The 19,038-nt window shown below is 66.4% G+C and overlaps 5 protein-coding genes across 5 annotated transcripts; 3 read left to right on the top strand and 2 right to left on the bottom strand.

The window, feature by feature from the left end:
• Positions 1-529: 529 nt before the first annotated feature.
• On the top strand, positions 530-1,477 carry EMIHUDRAFT_422325 (hypothetical protein; the record flags this gene model as incomplete). Its single annotated transcript, XM_005762573.1, has 2 exons — positions 530-961; positions 1,054-1,477. 2 exons carry the CDS (start codon positions 530-532, stop codon positions 1,084-1,086), a joined length of 465 nt encoding a protein of 154 aa, XP_005762630.1. The 3' UTR covers positions 1,087-1,477.
• Positions 1,468-2,895, bottom strand: EMIHUDRAFT_358258 (hypothetical protein; the record flags this gene model as incomplete). Its single annotated transcript, XM_005762574.1, has 3 exons — positions 1,468-1,807; positions 1,935-2,225; positions 2,290-2,895. Coding segments are annotated over 3 exons (621 nt in total), but the record flags the coding sequence as incomplete, so codon positions are not given.
• Positions 2,896-5,000: 2,105 nt separating this feature from the next.
• On the top strand, positions 5,001-6,080 carry EMIHUDRAFT_53832 (hypothetical protein; the record flags this gene model as incomplete). Its single annotated transcript, XM_005762575.1, has 1 exon — positions 5,001-6,080. A coding segment is annotated over one exon (1,080 nt), but the record flags the coding sequence as incomplete, so codon positions are not given.
• Positions 6,081-8,394: 2,314 nt separating this feature from the next.
• Positions 8,395-10,035, bottom strand: CDKA (cdc2-like protein serine/threonine kinase). The gene is made up of 5 exons (XM_005762576.1): positions 10,001-10,035; positions 9,878-9,930; positions 9,377-9,684; positions 9,136-9,270; positions 8,395-8,983 (listed from the first exon to the last, which is right to left on the bottom strand). The coding sequence occupies exons 2-5, from the start codon at positions 9,878-9,880 to the stop codon at positions 8,518-8,520; spliced, it is 912 nt and encodes a 303-aa protein (XP_005762633.1). The 5' UTR covers positions 9,881-9,930; positions 10,001-10,035; the 3' UTR covers positions 8,395-8,517.
• Positions 10,036-17,529: 7,494 nt separating this feature from the next.
• EMIHUDRAFT_215866 (hypothetical protein) lies at positions 17,530-18,237 on the top strand (the record flags this gene model as incomplete). The annotated part of the gene is made up of 1 exon (XM_005762577.1): positions 17,530-18,237. The coding sequence occupies one exon, from the start codon at positions 17,530-17,532 to the stop codon at positions 18,235-18,237; it is 708 nt and encodes a 235-aa protein (XP_005762634.1).
• Between the last annotated feature and the right edge of the window lie 801 nt (positions 18,238-19,038).

Raw genomic sequence — 19,038 nt, forward strand, 5'->3', positions numbered from 1 at the left:
CATAAGGGATTAAGGGTGATTGATCGGGTGAAGCGCAAGGGCGAAAAGGGTGTCGGGTGTATGCTGCTTCTTGCTCGTCGTGTGTGGTGTGGGCGTGCAAGGGATTTTAGATTTACGGTGGACGATGCAAGGGACGTGGAAAAATTCTTTTTCACGGGCCATTGCTGCGAATCAACCCTCTCAGCCCCACCCTCTTATAGCGAGGTCGGTGTGAGCCACCGTGACCTCGGCGGCGTCGCGCTCCACATATATGTCGGTGTTCATGCTTCTCGCGACCTGCGCCACGCTCCAGTTCACGGCGCCATCACGTCCCTTTGCCGCTCCACGCGCCGCCGCCGGCCGCGGCCGCTTGCTCGCGATGGATGCTGACGCTGTGGAGGCACCCCCGGAGGGCTACGTGCCAGTTGCCGCTGACGGCTCATGCCCGCTGCCGCCCGAGGAGACGTACTATTGCAACGAGCAGGGCTGCTGGGTGGGCGCGCCGCCCGTGATCGAGCCGGTGGTGCTCCCGGACGGCCGCACATTTTGCATGGACCTGGGCGTCCAGAGCCACAAGCAGTACGACGCCGAGGAGCAGAAGAAGGCGCGGCGGCCTGCCCCGACGGGTCTGTTTGCGCCACTGGTCGTTGGTGCGAAGCGCGTGATGGGCGAGAAGGAGCTGAATGCGCTGCGAGCCGACGTGATTGTCAAGCACAGCAAGGTGATCGGCGCCTTTGTCGATACCTCCGAGAGCCGGTTTGGCCAGCTCGTGCTCCGGCAGATGTTTGAGGCGGCGGACAAGGACGGCAACGGCACGCTCGACCGGCGGGAGGTCCGCGACGCGCTGCACGCGCTCGGTTTCACCTTCATCGAGGACAAGCAGCTCGACAAGATCTTTTCGCGCGCCGACGAGAACGACGACCTCGTCATCGATTTTGAGGAATTCATCAAAGAGACTCCAAAGACCCTACGAACCTCGCTCGTCAAGCTGGCAAAGGCGCCGCCGCTCCCCCGCCCGACGCTCAACCCCCGCGCCTCTGGCCTTGAGTCCGCGCCGCCCCGCCCGCGACACAGACCAACGGCCATGACTTGGGGTTTCTCGCTTAGCCGCCTCCGCTTGGACACGGTGCTTGCGAATTCTGCTGTCATTCGTCTGCCACATGCTGTGTCTCTGCGTGTATGGGAGGAGGAGTTCTGTGCGCTGGCGCGTGTAGAGGCGCCCCGCAGGACTGGACATGAGCCGCCGGGAGCGCGGGAGCAGCCGCGCACGGCGGCGTGCGCGGCGCCGCGCTTTACGACCGGTCCGTGTGTGGCCGTGCCGCATGGCGTCTCTCGTCCGATCGTCGCTTGCCTATCTCGTGCCATGACCCATGTCATGTGTGTGTATTAGCTAATACGTATACGAGGTGTGCGCCCATGTGCCACATGACGCTGTCATTAGTTTACCCTCCGGGTGTACACCCGGCTCTAGCTTCGAAAGAAATAGGCTTGTTATTGTTCCAGCTCCTCCCGTCCGGCGACCGGCGTCCGCACGCTCTCACACTCAAGGGTCCCACGCCTCCACCGGCGCCGACACAGCGGCCTCCTCCAGCCCGGCCGCGGCAGCGGCCTCGCCTGCCGGCTGGCACGAGCGCTCTGGCAAGCTCACCGCCGTCTGGCGCCCCATGACGGTGAGGAGGACGGTGGCGAGTCCCTCCGTGCCAACCTCTGTCACGGTGCCCTCGAGGCCCTTGAAAGGCCCCGAGCTGACGAGCACGCGCGCGCCGGGTGCCAGCGAGGGAGGCGCCTCCTCGCCCTCGCCGCCCGCTCCCGAGGCGCGCGCCGCCTCCTGCGCGTGATTGGGGCGGGCGCTCGGGCTGGGGGGCGGGGGGCGGGGCGGGGCGGGGCTGCAGGGAGGGGCGGGGCGAGGGGGAGGGGCGGGGCGAGGGGGAGGGGCGGGGCGAGGGAGGGGCTTCCTTTGTGAGGGTGACGATGGACTGGAACTGGTCGTCGGTGAGCGGGCGGGGCCAGACGAAGCCGCGCGAGCCGTCGAGCTGCCCAGAGCGGGACCTGCCGCCGTGGTCCGCCCCGACGAAGTTGACCACGTATTGCATTCCGGTGATGAAGGTGTGCAGCGCGCGCGTCATCCGCATGTGGACGAGGATGTACGAGGGCATCACGGACGCGTCGCGCACCGAGGTCTCCCCGTCCGCGATCGGCACGAAGATCCGGTCGATGTCCTCCTGCAGCCGCTGCACCTCGATCGCCTGCGGAGGAGAGGCGGGGGGTCGGAGGAGGGCGGCAGAGGGAGGCGGAGGCGTGCGAGTCCGCCTGGGAGAGAGAGCGCTCGACGGTGCGCTCGAAGCCGTTGGCCGTCTGCAGCATGTACCACAGGGGCTCCACATCGCGGTGCACCTGCGCGAGGGGCGGACGCCGCACGGAGGACCGACCTCACGAGCCGACTTCCGGCAGCTGCGCAGGCGGCGAGGGCGACGCGCCTCGGTCTCGATGGGCGGGAGGCCGGCGGCCATCTTGCGCCGCGTCTGCTCGAGCCGCTCGACGAGCTCCGCCTTGCGGCCCGTCACCCTCAGCCCGAGCACGCGCAGCTCAGTCTTGAGGTCGGCGACCGTCATGTTTGCAACCGTCGGCAGCTCCGCCCGCGCCTTTTGCATGCTGGCCTCGCGCTGCGCGGCGACCGTCGCCGCGTCCTCCTCCTCGTCCTCCTCCTCGTCCCCCTGGATCGCGGAGAAATCGATGCTGAACGAGGCACGCACAGGGCTGGCGCGGAGCAGCACCGCCGGCGGCGGCCGCAGGACAGCCTGCCGCGACGCGAGGCCGGCGAACAGCGAGGCGGCCAGTGGAAGCAGCAGCAGCGCAAAGAGAGGGCGTCGGTGGCGCATTGGTAGGCGTTGTCGTCGTCGGGTGAATGGCGCGAGCGGCGCGGAGCGATCGCGGCTGAGTGCCAGGCTGATATCTCGACGTGATGAGAAGAATTCTTAAGGTCCTTTCTCACAGCACACTGGCACGTTGTCTGTTTTGTTTCTTTAGCACACTGGCACGAGAGAGAACGACGAGAGTGGGACGACCGCGAGGTGGCATGAAGGTTGCAGCGAGAATCGGCGAGGGACTGCGAAGGGAGATAGAAAGAGGCAGACGACCAAGGCGCAAGGGTTAGGCTTAGGGTGGGCGACGGCTAGCACCACACTCCTCTCCTTAAAATCCCTGTGTGGTGGCGGCGTGCCGTCCTCCCATCCCTCCCTCGGGTTGTCTGTTTTCTTTCTTTCTTTTAGCACACTGGCACGACAAGGCTCAATCAAGCGTCAAGGGCGCGGACTGGCGCGGACTGGCACACACACCGGCTCACCGCAGAGAAGAAAAGCTACGTGCGAGTACACCGAAGCCAGCCAGCGAAACTCTGCGAGAACGTGCAGAGCTATTCGGAAACAGGTGACACTTTTTGGCCTGTACAAGGGTTTCCTCTCGCACCCTACCTGGTTTCCTTTCCGTGTTTCCTGCTAGTTTCCCTAGAGCACCCTCTAGTTTCCCGGGCTCTGAGCCGAGTCTGTACTGAGCACTGAGGCTGGTTTGGGCCCCAAATCTGCCAAATCGGCAAAATACCGCGGTATTTTGCGGGTACCTGGAAAACCCCCTGGTATACCTAGAAAAATACCCGGTAGTTTGCCGATTTCCTAAATTTTGCCCCAGATTTTGCCCCACACCAGCTCTCAGACTCAGGGTACAGGGAAACTCGCGAGTTTCTCGAGGGAAACTCGAGAGATACGGAATGGAGCTCCAAACACCCTCTGGTTTCCCTGGAAACTTCTGGAAACGCAAAGTGCTGGGGACCCTCTGGTTTCCCTCTGGGTTGCCGGAAACGTACCCTTGGACAGGCCAAGACACTTTGGGGGGATGAGAAAAAAAGGTGACGGCTTTAGGGCCGGGACTTCTTTATCTGACTTTTGTTTCTGACTCGCTACCAGCTCCTGTCACCAGCTGACCTGTCGCCAGCTGTCGCCAGCTGTCGCCAGCTGTCTGTCGCCAGCTGTCTGTCGCCAGCTGACGCCAGCTGTGACCTGTCGCGCCTGCTGACCTTTTTCGCTGTCGCCAGCTGTCGTTCGCAGTAGCTACTTCCTGTCGTCTGTTGTTTGTTGTGCCCTTGTTTGTTCTCTTGGCACCTTGGAGTGCTGGGGGGGGGCGACAGGGAGGATGTGGCCTTGAGTTATGTGTACGCCTACTCAGGGTGTGTGTGGCAGCCCGCTGGCTGTGTGTCTTGTGAGCCTGTTTGTGTCTGTGTGTCGCTCGTGCGTGCCGTCATCATCTGTCCAGCGTCCACCCATACCGCGTTGGTGTCCAGTCCGAGCCTGGCTGCTCTTCACCTTCCTACATACATACATAGTAGCTGCTGATCCTGTACCGTGTTTGTTATGACCCCCCCCGATGAACACACCAGTGAGGGTGGGCGAGACGATCGAGGGGTCCCGTCCGTACCATGCGGAACCGACCCTATCCAGTGCTCAAGAGTCAAGTGCTCAAGAGCTGCGCGAGAGTAGCTGTCACGACCGTTAGCCGCTGTCACGACGCATTACTACATCGAACGACCCCAGATTGGCACCTGTGCGCTCTCTGGACAGGGTGGCCCGCCACAACGACTCCTGGAATTGCGACTCGCCGCTTCCCGCTGTGTGATTTGTGTGTGTGTGTGTGTGTGTGTGTGTGTGTGTGTAGCTCTGTGCCTTGATCTGCTAACAACAAACCTACCTAGAACTACATGTACGTCGTTAACCGTCATCACGGGAAGTTTGCATAGTCTCTGACGCCGAGAAAGAGTTTTTCTTCTTCTCGGCGGCAGCCGCGATCGAGGCCTCCCGATGCTGTTCTTAGTCTTACTCTTGTCCCTCTCCTCCACCGCGCTCGGCCTCCTCTCGCCGACGCGCTCCGCCGCGCGTCGCGCCCTTGGCGGCGCGACTCGCAGCTGCGTGCGCTGCGCCGGTCCGGCGACGGCCGCGGCGGTGGCGGCGGCGGCGGCGGGCGCTGCCGGAGGGCGCCGGTCCGCTCTCGTGGTCGGCGGGGGCGCCTCGGGCCTGAGCTGCGCCCTCGAGCTGGCCGGCCGCGGCTGGTCCGTCTCGGTCCTCTCGCGCGACACCTCCGAGGGCGCCACCCGCGCCGCTGGCGGCATGCTGGCGCCGCAGGCGGAGCGGCTGGAGGAGGGGCCGCTGCTCGACCTGTGCGTGCGCGCGCGCTCGCACTTTCCGCCCTGGCTGCAGCGCGTCGAGCGGCTCTCCGGCGTCGACGCCAACCTCTGCTCGCGCGGCGGCTTCCTCGCGCCCGCCTTCGAGGGCGACGCCGTGCAGCGGTGGCGCCCTCCGGCGGCCGGCGGGCCGGCGACGTGGCTGGGGCCCGAGGCGCTGCGTGCGCTGGAGCCGGCGGTGTCGGAGGCGGCCGTCGGCGGCTGGCTTTTCGAGCGGGAGGCGTCGGTCGACCCTCGCGCGCTGCACGACGCGCTGCTCACCTCGTGCGGAGCGCTGGGCGTGCGCGTGCTGGAGGGCGTCTCGGCCTGCTCACTCAATTTGGACGTGGAGGCGGCGGCGGGAGGCGCGGCGGGCGGGAGCGGCGGGGCGGCGGCGGCGGTCATCACGAGCGACGGCGCCGAGCTGCGCGCGGACGCCGTCGTGCTCGCGTGCGGCGCGTGGGCGCGCGAGCTGCTGCCGCTCGCCTCGTTCCCGATCAAGGGGCAGATGCTGCGGCTGCGGCCGCCGCCCGGGCACGCGCAGCGCGAGGCGGGCGGGCTGCAGCGCACGCTCTTCGGCGACGGGGTCTACCTTATCCCGCGGCGCGACGGCGCCGTGGTGGTTGGCGCGACCGAGGAGCCCGGCGCCGGCTACGACCGCAGGGCCACCGCCGGCGGCGTGGCGCAGCTGCTCGACAAGGCGGTCGCCGCGGCGCCCGTGCTGGCAGACTACACGCTTGACGAGGTGTGGGCCGGGCTGCGCCCCACCACGCCGGACCGCATGCCCCTCCTCGGCCGCGCCTCCTCCGCCTTGAACCTGCACGTCGCCGCCGGCTACCACCGCAACGGCATCCTCCTCTCGCCGCTCTGCGCAAAGCTGGTCGCCGACGGCATCGAGGGCGCCCTCACCGAGCAAGACGCCGCCCTCCTCGCCCACTTCGAAGTGGAGCGCTTCAGCCGCGTCCAGCCGAGCCCGGCCGCCCCTCCCGCCCCCGCCACCTCCTCCGCCTCCGCCCCCGCCGGCCGCCACCCCAACCTGCTGCAGCGCGTCGCCGCCGTGCCGCGCCGCCTCTTCGGGCGGGCACCGCCGCCGCCAGCCGCCGGCGCGGCGGCGCCTGACCTGACCGCGCCCGTCGGGTCGCCGGGCGGCAGCGCGGGCGGGGCGGTCCCCGGCGGGGAGGCGACTGACGAGTGGTGGAACCTCACCCCGCGCTCGCCCGAGGAGGCGGCGGCGACGGCAGCCGTGGTAGCGGACAGTGCGCAGCGCGAGGAGAGCATGAGCCGCGCTCTCGCCGCCAATCGGGCGTTCCGTGACCTCGTGCACGAGATCGGGGAGCCGGTGGTGGCGCAGTCAGTCGTCCCCACGCCAAGCACGGCGCCGCCGCCGCCGCCGCCGCCGCTGCAGGTGCCGCCGCCGCCACCGCCGCCGCCACCGCCGCCGCCACCGCCGCCGCCACCGCCGCCGCTGCAGGGTCCTCCACCGCAGGCGGCGCGAGCCGCGCCGGCGCCGTCGGCCGCGGCCGGAGCCGCAAAGGAGGAGCACGCCGGCTTCGCCTTTTGGACGGGGGAGAGCTCCGACGTCGGCCCGACCATCGACATGGCGATGGCGGCGAACCGCGACTTTCGCGCGCTGATGCAGGAGGGTTCGGTCCAAGACCCGCTCGCAAGGTACGAGGGCGGCGAGCAGCAGCCTGCTTCTGCCGAGCCAGCACAGGCGGACGCCGACGAGATCCGCCTGTGGAAGATCGAGGAGGACGGCACGAAGACGCCGCTTCGCTTCGGGTGCCCGCCCCCCGAGCTTCTGCAGGGCTACGGCGACACGGTCCTACCACCGCCCGTGCCAGAGGCGGCGGCAGCGGCAGAGGCGCCGGCGGCGAGCGTGCCTGCGCAATCCGACGCCGACGAGATCCGCCTGTGGAAGATCGAGGAGGACGGGTCAAAGACTCCGCTTCGCTTCGGGTGCCCGCCCCCCGAGCTTCTGCAGGGCTACGGCGACACGGTCCTACCACCGCCCGTGCCAGAGGCATCGGCAGAGGGGGCGGCGGCGGCGGCGGCGAGCGCGCCTGCTCTCGAGGCAAGAGCGAGCAAGCTTCAGCGCATGGTGGACGAGCTCGGCACTCCCGCGAACGGAGTCGTCGCCCCGTCCGACGGCGTGAGCGCCCCAGCGAACGGCGTCGCTGCACCGGCCAACGGCGTCAGTGCGCCGGCCAATGGCGTGGTTGCAAACGGCGCCGCTGCCCCCGCGAATGGCGTCGGCGCCCGAGCGAACGGCGTGTCGCAGGTCGCTTTCGCGCCGCCGGCGTCGGAAGAGCCTGAGTGGATGAGCGAGCAGCGCGCGGGCATCGCGCGCGCGGCCGCCGCGCGGCCAACCACTGCCGAGGCGGACGCGGCGGCGGCCGAGTCGCTGCACGTCAATGCGGACGGGTACACCCAGGCGGACGCCGCTGTGGACCGCGACGACGCGCTGCGTGCCGCGTTTGCCTCCAACCAGGAGCTCAAGCTGGCGCTCAGCGAGGGCGCGGAGGGCGCGCTCTCCCAGGCGGTGGAGGCGGAGCTTGCCGACTTTCGCCGCCAAGCAGGCATGGACTGATCAAAAAAACTCTTGCCGTCCCCAAGAGCGTTTGCCGGAGCCCGACCTCTCCCAGTGCGGTGGGGGGCTGAGATTTCGAGACGGCCACGACCTCAGGTTTAACAGACCGAGGGAAAACGCTCGCGAGGACTATAGCGCTCGCCCCGGGCGACTCACCCGAGCAGGGCCTAGGCGGGAGCGCCACACTCACACGCGCGAGCCGAGGGTGCGGGGGCGGGGGTGATGGTCGGCGCAGGTCAACTCTGCCAGGTCGGTCGCGTCCATTGTCCATATGATGAAGTGGCAAGTGCTCTGAAACGTGAAACCGCATGGCCATGAGACACAAAATTAGTCAATACACAATATTTGCAAAAATTTAGAAATACAACTGTTAATCTGTATCGTTGCAGCTTACACACGTTGCGGCTTGCCCTTGCGCTTGCGGTGTTGCGCGCTTGTATCATCCGATTTCGGTGTTATCGTAGCGGCAAACGGTTAGGGCGTTACATGGGGCGTTAGGGCTGCCCCGGGCGCGCGACGCCGCCCCTGCGGCTGCGCCTCTCCGCGAGAGCGCGGCTAACGCGCCGTAAGCGTAACGGAAGACGGGCCCGAGCGAGACACAAAAGTTCAAATGAGTTGATTACTAATTATTATACTTTTGAGTGTATAGAGGAATAGACCGACGAGACGCGCGTACAAAAACGTAAACGAAAAATCGATGACATCTCTCATTCTCTCCACCGGTGTCTCGTGCACTCCTGCGTTACGGCGCCGCGGCAGGAGAGTTCATCTCTTTTTGCATCTCCTCCGCCACCCCCTCAAAGTAGGCGTGCTCGAGCGCCTCCTTTGCGGAGACGCGGCGGCTCGGCTCGTACCGCAGCATGCGCGAGAGCAGGTCCAGGCCTAGCGCGTCGAGGTTCGGCGCGACGGTGCTGAGCGGCACGGCCTCGAACTTTGGCCAGTCCGACTTGTACTCTGGCAGGTCGATCATCGACGGCCACGTCTCCTCAGTCGGTGTGCCGAGCACCTTGAAGATGCGCATCACCTGGTCGTGCTCCGAGCAGCCAGGGAACATGGGCCGCCCGGAGGCCATCTCGCCAAAGATGCAGCCGACCGACCAGATGTCCACCGGCGTCGAGTACTTCCGGGAGCCCATGAGCACGTCCGGCGCGCGGTACCACAGCGTCACCACCTCGTGCGTGTAGGAGCGCACGGGGATGGCAAACGCCCTGCGAGGGGCGGTAGAGGAGGCGGCGGCGGGGGGGGGGGGGGGGTCGGCACTCGCTTTTCCGGCGGGTGCGCGCCGCGCGGTTGGCTGGATCGCGCGCGGGGGCGCGCATGTGCGCGTCGCCGGGCGAGGCCATGGCCGTGGCGGCGGCGCCTGGCCAGCCCAAAGTCTGCGAGCTTGAGCTCGCCCTGCTTGTTGATGAGCAGGTTTTGCGGCTTGAGGTCGCGGTGAAGGACGCGCCGGTCGTGGCAGAAGGCCACGCCACGCAGCAGCTGCAGCAGCGCACGCCTGTGCCGCGCGCAGCCGGGGGGGCGGCGCCGTCGAGGCCCGGCTCGCAGCTCCCGCCGCGGCGGCTGCTCCGAAAGGGGGGGATGGGGTGGAGAGTGCGGCGCACTTGATCATGCGCGAGTCCGCGCCGTCGGGGCACGAGTCGAGGTACTTTTTGAGATCCTGGTCGAGGTACTCGAACACGAGGGTGAGCTTCTTCTCGGTGTGGATCACGTCGTGCAGCCGCACAATGTTTGGGTGCTGCAGCTCCTTCAGGATGGAGATCTCTCGGATCGCCGTCGAGGGGATCCCCTCGTCCTCAGCCTCGAGCCGGATCTTCTTGAGAGCGGCCAACTCGCCGGACTGCCGGTCCCGCGCCTTGTACACGACGCCGTACGTCCCCTCCCCAATCTTCTCAATCTTTTGGTACTTCTCCTGCGCGCGGCGGCCCGGGGGCGCGAAAGGTGTCAGCTCCTTGACCGCGCGCGGCGGCGCGAACGGTGTCAGCTCCTCTGACCGATGCGCGCGCGCTGCACGCAAACGCGGCGGGAGACCGCGCGGGGATGCAAGGGGCTGTCGCATCGCCGCCCTCAACACGGCCCCTCTGTGCGCAATCTCTGCGGCGCGCCATGGCGGGCGCGAGCACGCCCAGAGGCTCCGATGACGGCGGTCCGGTCACGCCTAGCGGAGCGACCAGACTAAATGTGGGTGGTCAGGTGTTGGCATGGTGGGGACACGAGGCACGACAAGCCTTGGCAGCGACAAGCAGGCGCCAGGGTCGTTCAGAGAGACGAAAAGAAGAAATTGTGCCGCGGAAGGCGGGGCCTCGGCAAAAGAAGGCTTCGCAGTGCGAGCGGGCGCCAGTCGTTATAGAAAGAAAGAAACGCCGCCACAGCGCCACCGATGCACGGCCCGCATGAGCGCGCCGCGCGCCAATCGCGGTGCCCACACCATCGGGACCGGTCCGGAGCAGCCAGCGATTGGAGCCGAATCGCCAGATTCGACCGCTGTCCGGCCCTGGAGCGCCGCGGAGACCGGAGTCGAGCGTGACGACGGGATACGCGCGCTTTTTTAGCTCCCGTTTGTTGTTCGTGTTATGGCCCTGCGAACGCGCACCCCCCCTAGGGGTCAGGGCTCTCTTGCCCGTAGGCGTAGCCCGATCCCAATCGTCTGGCCAACTGGGTGCGCTTTCTTCCCCGGTCCTGGGCGTGCGGCTGATGACTGCACTCCAAGTGCTCCACAAGTGCACCGCGGTCGCGATTCAGGAGATGCACGCGACAGACAAGGCGCGGCCGACGGCTTCTTCAGAAGCCGTCGCCCCCACCACAGGAGCAGACCAGTCACACAACTCCAAAGAAAGAAAATCGCCATGCCGCGGGCGCGATTCGTCGACCAAGGAGAGCCGGCCCGACCCCCCTGGGAGGGGAAGCGACATGATCCAATGCCGCCGTCCTCGCCCGGGGAGTCGGGCACGGGATCGCCGTCGGCAGGGTCAACGGAATCAGGCAGAGAGGACGAGACGGCGGCGGGGCCAGCCAAAAAAGGCTAGGAGGGGAGGTCGGGCCCCGCGCCCGTCGGACAACCATCGGAGAGCGAACAGGAGGGTGAGCCCGGGGGAGAGGGTGGACCCCCCCCCCGGAGTGGAAGACGAGGACCCCGCGAGAAGGGGGCCCTGAGCGGTGATGTCGTCTGAGAATGTGTGTCGTGTTCGTGTCTGGTGTCCATATTATAGCTCCGAGTAGAGGGGGCGGTCTGCTGCTAGGGGAAACCTGGAGCGCGGAGCTAACCCTCGGAGACCCGTGTTTACTTTTTAGATACGGCCCCCTTTCCCGCTGCGAACGCGCACGGCGCACCCCCCCAGGGCTAGAGGGCTCTCTAGCCCGTAACCCGATATCGATCATCCGGCCCGCTGGGTGCGCTTCTTAGCTCCCCGGCCCTGGATGTGAGGGTTAATGACTGCGAGGTTTTGAATAAACGCTGTCCATAAAAAGAAAAAAGCAAGTCCTAGAAAAACAGCTCGTCCCTTTTGTTTCTTTCTCGCGCTCGCTCTGCCCTGACCTTGCACTCCATGCCCCGTCGGCTACAGCAAGGAGACGCCCGGAGAGAGCCGTGCCCTCCCCATCGGCGCCACCGCCTCCCATACCTCCAACGCCGGGTCATAACGCTCCACCAGGCAGCCGATACCTCCGCCCTCCTCGTTCTCAAAGTTGTACCCGCCCACCGCATACAGCTTGCCGTCCAGCACCGCCACGGCGTGACGACACCGAGCCGTCGCCATCGGCGCCACCGCCTCCCACGCATCCAGCGCAGGGTCGTACCGCTCGACCGAGCTGAGCCCGCCGTCGTTGTTGAGGCCTCCCACGGCGTACAGCTTGCCGTCGAGCACCGCAATTGCGAGCTCGTCCCGCAACTCCGCCACCGGCGCCACCGCCTCCCATGCGTTCGCCGCCGGGTCGTACCGCTCGACCGAGCCGAGGCGGTCGCCAGCGAATCCGCCCACAGCGTACAGCTTGCCGCCGAGCACCGCCACGGCGTGAGTCTGCCGAGCCGTCGCCATCGGCGCCACCGCCTCCCACGCGTTCGTGGCGGGATCGTAGCGCTCCACCGAGCTGAGGAGGCCGACGCCGTGGATGAGCCCGCCAACAGCATAGACCTTGCCGTCGAGCACTGCCACGCCGTGATTCTCGCGTGGCGTCGCCATCGGAGCCACCGCCTCCCATGCTTTCGTAGCCAGGTCGTACCGCTCCACCGAGTTGGAAGTTGCGCCGTCCTCCTCACTCTGGCCGCCCACCGAGTACAGCTTGCCATCGAGCACCGCCATGCCGACATTCTCGCGTGTCGTCAGCATCGGCGCCACAGCCTCCTCCTCCCACTCATTCGTTGACGGGTCGTACCGCTCCATCGAGACGAGGTTATTGTCGTCCTCATCGCGGCCGCCGATCACGACCAGGCGCGCCCTCGCGCGCTTCTTCAGCGTCTCCTTCCAGCCGCGGCGCCACGCGCGGCACGTCCCCTTGGCGGCGTGCGCCTTGATCGGCAGCTGGGCGAGGATGTGCGGGGCGAGGTCCGGCGAGAGGAGGACCTCGGAGAGCACCCACTCGGGCTGCTCCACGAGCCGAGCGGCGTGCTCCTCCGCCACGCGGATTGCGGCGGCGCTCCAGAGGGGCGCCTGCTCGTCGATGAAGGCGACGAGCTGCTCTGGCGAGAGGCCAGACAGGCGGGCGCCGATGCGGTGGGAGGCCATGGAGGGAGGCTCACCGCGCCGGCTCACCGCTCCGGCGTCAGTGTGCCGGGATTTCTTTTTGCGGGATTCTATTCTCAATGTCGCGCCCTCGAGTCGTCGTCTTCTCTCGGTCTTGATATTTTGTCTTGAGCATCACTCTCGCCGCCCTGTCGCCGCCGAGGAGGTGTCGACGCCGTTCACCCATTCGCCTCTCACCTTCCCTCTGCATATACACACTTACACACATGATGACCGCAGAGATCGCAGGCAGGGCTGTGTTTCAAATAAAAAGAAAAACCCGCTGGGCTTGCACATAGATTGCACAATCCGTCGGCTACAGCAAGGCGACGCCTGAAGAGACCCGTGCCCTCCCCATCGGCGCCACCGCCTCCCATACCTCCAACGCCGGGTCGTAACGCTCCACCAAGCAGCCGATACCTCCGCCCTCGAACTCCTCCTCATCGTTCTCCCCGCCCACAGCGTACAGCTTGCCGTCCAGCACCGCCACGGCGTGATGACACCGATCCGTCGCCATCGGCGCCACCGCCTCCCACACATCCAACGCCGGATCGTACCGCTCGACCGAGCTGAGCCAGCCGTCGTCGTGGCTGAAGCCTCCCACGGCGTACAGCTTGCCGTCGAGCACCGCAACTGCGAGCTCGTCCCGCAGCTCTGCCAGCGGCGCCACCGCCTCCCATGCGTTCGCCGCCGGTTCGTACCGCTCGACTGAGCCGAGGCGGACACCATCGAATCCGCCCACAGCGTACAGCTTGCCGCCGAGCACCGCCACGGCGTGAGTCTGCCGAGCCGTCGCCATCAGCGCCACCGCCTCCCACGCGTTCGTGGCGGGATCGTAGCGCTCCACCGAGCTGAGGAGGCCTTCGTCGTCGCTGTACCCGCCAACAGCATAGACCTTGCCGTCGAGCATCGCCACGGCGTGATTCTCGCGTGGCGTCGCCATCGGAGCCACCGCCTCCCATGCTTTCGTAGCCAGGTCGTACCGCTCCACCGAGTTGGAAGTTGCGCCGTCCTCCTCACTCCGGCCGCCCGCCGCGTAGAGCTTGCCATCGAGCACCGCCGTGCCGACATGCGTTCGTGCCGTCAGCATCGGCGCCACAGCCTCCTCCTCCCACGCATTCGTTGACGGGTCGTACCGCTCCATCGAGACGAGGTTATTGTCGTCCTCATCGCGGCCGCCGATCACGACCAGGCGCGCCCTCGCGCGCTTCTTCAGCGTCTCCTTCCAGCCGCGGCGCCACGCGCGGCACGTCCCCTTGGCGGCGTGCTCCGTGGTCGGCAGCTGGGCGAGGATGTGCGGGGCGAGGTCCGGCGAGAGGAGGACCTCGGAGAGCACCCACTCGGGCTGCTCCACGAGCCGAGCGGCGTGCTCCTCCGCCACGCGCATTGCGGCGGCGCTCCAGAGGGGCGCCTGCTCGTCGATGAAGGCGACGAGCTGCTCTGGCGAGAGGCCAGACAGGCGGGCGCCGATGCGGTGGGAGGCCATGGAGGGAGGCTCACCGCGCCGGCTCACCGCCGCGGGTGAGATTCTTTTTCGCTCGGTTTGTGTCCGAGGAGAGGCCACCGGCCAAAAGCGCATGTCTTGAAGGTCCGATACTGGAAGCCCATATAGGCACCTTACACTCCCCCGCAGTATCGCACCTCTTGAGCGACACTACGTTTCCGCAGCTGGGGATTCTCCCCCCTCTTTGTACCCGTGCTGGCCGGATTCCTCCTCCGAACAACTCAAGTTCGATCGGCCCCAGTCTCGAACTGGCAGCCACTATCTCACCGGAGGTACCATGTCCGAGGAGGGCTTGGCCTGTATATACTTTTCCGGCAAACAAAAAGGAAAACAGAGGGGCCCCAGCACTTTGCGTTTCCGGAAACTTGGAGCACTTGGAGTGCAGTCAGTAACCGCACATCCAGGGCCGGGGAGCTCAGAAGCGCACCCAGCGGGCCGGATGATTGGCATCGGGTTACGGGCAAGAAAGCCCTAGCCCCGGGGGTGCGCGTTCGCAGGGCAAGGGCCTTAAAGTAAACACAGTTCTCCGAGGGTTCACCTTGTGATTTTTGGGTCAAAATCGTCCCGATTTCATAATGTTCGTTCGTACGTGCATCCGCGGCGCCCAGCGCGGTGCCAGCGGCTCCCATACCTCTAAGAGGCCACCCACCTCCGTATAGACCCTTATATCCGCGGTTTACGCCCAATAGAGGCAGCTGCAAGAGGGCCCGGACGGGCACTGCGGCACACACTGCTCGCTGCTCGGCCATGCGGTAGCGTCTGGTGATGCCGCCCCTGCGCGGGCGGGGGCGTCTCGCTCGGCAGCAACTGCGCCGCGCAGCGCAGGTTCGAGGGTCGCGGTGGGTGGGTGCACTGGAAGACGTAGCGGTCGAGAAAGCGCTCAGCGACCGCTACGTCTCGAGGATGGAGCCGTCGCGCGGACCCGACCGGCCGACCGGCAGTAGCAGCAGGCGCCGGAGGGCGCGGGAGGCAGCGGCGACACCTCGGGCCAGAAGCGCGAGCCCTAGGCTGATGAGGGGGCCCGCTCATGCGTAAACGGCTCTGGGACTTAGCTAAATCGCGCATCGAAATCGGGACGATTTTGCCAGGGCACCGTCACAAGGTGGGACCCGCGTACCGGGTTTCCCCTTAACTGCAGGACGCCCCCTCTACTCGGAGCTAGTGGACATTACACTGGACACCACGCCCAAACACAGACACTTGCTTAGTCCTCGGTCCCGGAGCTCCACCTTCGGTCCTCTCGGGGCTCCGGTTCTCCCCGATTCGCTCTCTTGCTCGCTTGCCGAGCGTCATACGACGGCCGGTGTGGTCTTTTCCCTCGTTGTTGGTGTCGCTTCCTCCGCTGCCGCCTTTCGTCTTCGCCAGCCTCTCCCAGCTCCACCGGTTCTGAGAGTGTCGACGACCCGGCCGGGGTCACCCCGGGTGAGAACGGTGGCATTGGGTCGCGCCCAGTTCCACCCCCAGGAGGTCGAGCCCGCTCTCCCTGGTCAGCGAGTCGTGCTCGCACCCGCGGCCTCTCTATAGTCCCTGGCTCGCCCCCCCCCTCCGCCGGCTCCTCTCCAGGCTCGGGGAGGCGTGGCCCTCCCTGTCGAAGGTCGTGGTGGTCCGGTTGCCACTGCGGCTGGCCTTCCTTCGGTGAGCCCGTACGTCCCGACTCCACTCTCAGAGGCCGCGTTAGCTCATCTCTCACCTCCTCCGACAACTGACCCCAAGCCCCCCCTCGGGTCCTCCGGCCTCGGCTTTCCGGTTCGCCGGCGGGTCCGCTATCGTACCGCGGTAACTCCCCTCCCCCATCTCCTCCTCCCGGGTACACCAGCTTCCGGCGAGGCGGTCCCGGCCCCCCCAGGTTATTCCGAGCGGGTCCACACGGCGGCGGCCCCGCCGGCGGCGGGGGTGGAGGCGGTGGCAGGGACGGCGGGTACGGTGGCGGCCCTCGCGGCCCAAACGCCCGGTGTGGAGCCGCTGGGGCGGCCCCACGACCCTGCAGCCGTTCCAGTGGCGGGGGTGGAAATGGCAGTGTGGGTGGCGGAAACGATGGCGGCACTGGCGGCCGCACCGCCTGGTGCGGAAATTTCCAGAGAAAACAGAGGGTGTTTGGTGCTCCATTCTGGAAACTCGCGAGTTTCCCTGAGTCTGAGAGCTGGTCTGGGGCAAAACCTGAGGCAAAATCGAGGAAACCGGCAACATCCCGGGCTTTTTCCAGGTCACTGAGGGAGGGTGTAGAGGATGTAGAGTGTAGAGCGCTGTAGAGCTGTAGAGCTGTAGAGCGCTGTAGAGCTGTAGAGCTCTACATTCGCCGCGGGACGAAGCGCCTGCGTTGTAGAGCGATGTAGAGGCGCTCTACAACGTGAAATCTCTACAACAAACTCTACATCATAAGCGGCGAACGAGGCACGGTCGCTCTCCGACATGAGGCGCGTTGCACTTGCCAGTGCTGCCCTGGCCTTCCGTCTGCCCCGCCCAATGGGTGGCAGGTGCCTCTGCTGCTGTGGCATGCCTCACGGCTGCGACTGGCCGGCGCCTCGGCGCGTCAGCTCGGCTCGGCGTAGCGATAGTGGCCAGCGCAACTCGCCTGGACTCAACGCTCAGCCAGGAGCTCCCGCACGCGCTGGCGCGAGTCATGGCGCATGCAACGCGTCTGAATGCTCGCCTCGCCTCGCGCAAATGCGACCGTCCTCGCAGCCGACAGTCCACCGCCTGCTAAAGGAGCACTGCGACGAATGCGGCACCTGCGACGCATGGCAGGCTGGTCATGACGCAGTTATAGGGTGTTGTGTGCCGTCAGAGTGACTCTCTGTGTGTCAGGGATAGTCAGGGCCGTCCATCAGAGCTCCAGTAAGCTCGGAGACACCCCATTAGAGCGACTCGACCTCTTTGAGTCACTGCCTTCCCGGCGGTTTTGCTGTAGAGCCTCTACAACAAACTCTACAGCAAAATCGCGCTCTACATTGCTCTACAACGCAGGCGCTTCGTCCCGCGGCGGATGTAGAGCTCTACAGCTCTACAGCGCTCCAGAGCGCTCTACATCTCTACATCTCTACAGCGCTCTACACTCTACATCCTCTACACCCTCCCCTCACTCAGTTCCAGGTATACCCGGGTTTTCCCGCAGGTATACCCGCAAAATACCCGGTATTTTGCCGATTTGGCTGATTTTGGGCCCAAACCAGCCTCAGACTCGGCTCAGAGCCCGGAAAATTTGATTTCCAGGAAAATAGAGGGGAAAAGAGAGGGTGCTGTAGAGAAAAAAGGAAAGGAAGAGAGACAGGGTACGATCTTTTTCTTCTTCCCCCCAAAAAAGAAAAGGGCCGGCCGCCCGGCCGCTGGAAACCAAGATACACACATGATGCTCCTCGGGCTGCGCGCGAGCATGCACACAGCATCGGGTGCGTCGAGCAGCCGGCATGACGTCTACGGGTTCGAGGACGTCGCTCTCCCTCCTCTCCCATCCGGAGCCCGATTGGTGCTCGGTGAGTCGAGGCCAAAGGTGCCGGGAAGCAGCAGCTCGGCGGTGGCCGGCGAATCGCACGACACCATGATGTGGTCCAAGCTTCGCGAGTACGTAGCGCTCCACGAGCGTGACGACGCCGGCGCTTGCGGTGTCGGTGGCGAGGTCTGGCCAGCTGCCTCGGCGCTGTGCGAATGGCTCGGAAACCATTCCGCTGAGGTGTGCGGCTCCCGCATCCTCGAGCTCGGGAGCGGCACAGGCGCCTGCGGACTGTACGCGGCGGCCCTTGGGGCGGCGTCCGTGCAGCTGACCGATGGCGGGCCGGTGAAGCTGATCAGCCTCGCGAGAGCGAACATCCTCCGTAATCGCCACCTCTTTCGCGCCGGCAGCAGCGTAGAGGCTCGCCGCCTCCGCTGGGAGGAGCACTCGCCCCTTCCGCGAGACGCGGACCTGATCATCGCCTCGGATGTTTGGTACCGCCACGCAGACGGCGCGGCGAATGCGGCGCTCGCCCGCACGCTGCGAGAGCTGCTCGACCAGCCGCCGAAACCCCGCGCCATCGTCGCGCACGAGCACCGCAGCAGAGAGGCGCCCTTCGATGCGACGCTGCCGCGGTGGGACGTCGACGACGAGCTCCTCGAGGCGTTCGCGGCTGCGGCCCGGGAGCACGGGCTGCGGCTGGAGGGCTTGTGGTCGAGGAGGCCGCGCTGCCATGTGCGAGGCAGCTTCCGGTCGTGGGACGCCGATGTGTCGGTTGTGGAGGTTGTGCGCGATCCAGACGCCGCCGACGGGTGAGTGAGGTTGACAAAAAAGAACACGAACATCCTCTCCGCGACGACATAAATAAAACACACATGACAAATAAGACGACGAACCACTCTCCTTCCTTCACTAATGCATATATGCCTCGACCCCCCTCACACGTCGTCGCGACGGTGTGTGTGGCCCAGGATTCAGCAACGACGTGTGGAGATGCGCGCATCGAGAGCCCAAGAAGAGGGCACATACACGGTGTGCAGAGCTCTGCACACTGTGGTCTCGCGCGCTGCGCTGCTTGCAAGGACCGGAACAAACGTGCCGATCGCGGCTCGCCTGGCGGCCGCGCAGCCCTCTCAGGCCGCGGGCTCGACGATGCGCCCGGCGGCGGCGCTGGCGAACCCATTCAGCGACCCCCCCACGCTGACGTACCCTGACGCCGACGGTATCGCGTCCAGTGCCTCCTGCTCGATGAGTGGCCGGCCGAGGAGCGGCGCGCCGAGGAGCGGCTCTCCGAGCCGCTTGGCGAGCGGCGTCTCGCCGACCGCGAGGGGCGAGACGCGGGAGGGCCGCCGCTGCCGCTGGCAGCAGCGCAGGGGCGCCAACGCCGCGGCACACGCGTCCGCAAGTCGCCGAGGCCCCTCGCCGCCGCTCCAGAGGAGAAGCACCGCGCCGGGCGGGAAGGCGATCCGGCACGCGGCGGAGACCCGGCCGCCGTACGCAAAAACGCCGCTCCAGACCAAATGGTACGCGACGAAGCCGAGCTCGACGGCGCCGCACCACGACAGCACGGCCGGCCTCGCGGCCTTTGGCGGGCTCGGGCTGGTCTCCGCTACACCG

The sequence above is a fragment of the Emiliania huxleyi genome, assembly GCF_000372725.1.
Source record: "Emiliania huxleyi CCMP1516 unplaced genomic scaffold EMIHUscaffold_67, whole genome shotgun sequence".
Taxonomy (NCBI): domain Eukaryota; phylum Haptophyta; order Isochrysidales; family Noelaerhabdaceae; genus Emiliania; species Emiliania huxleyi.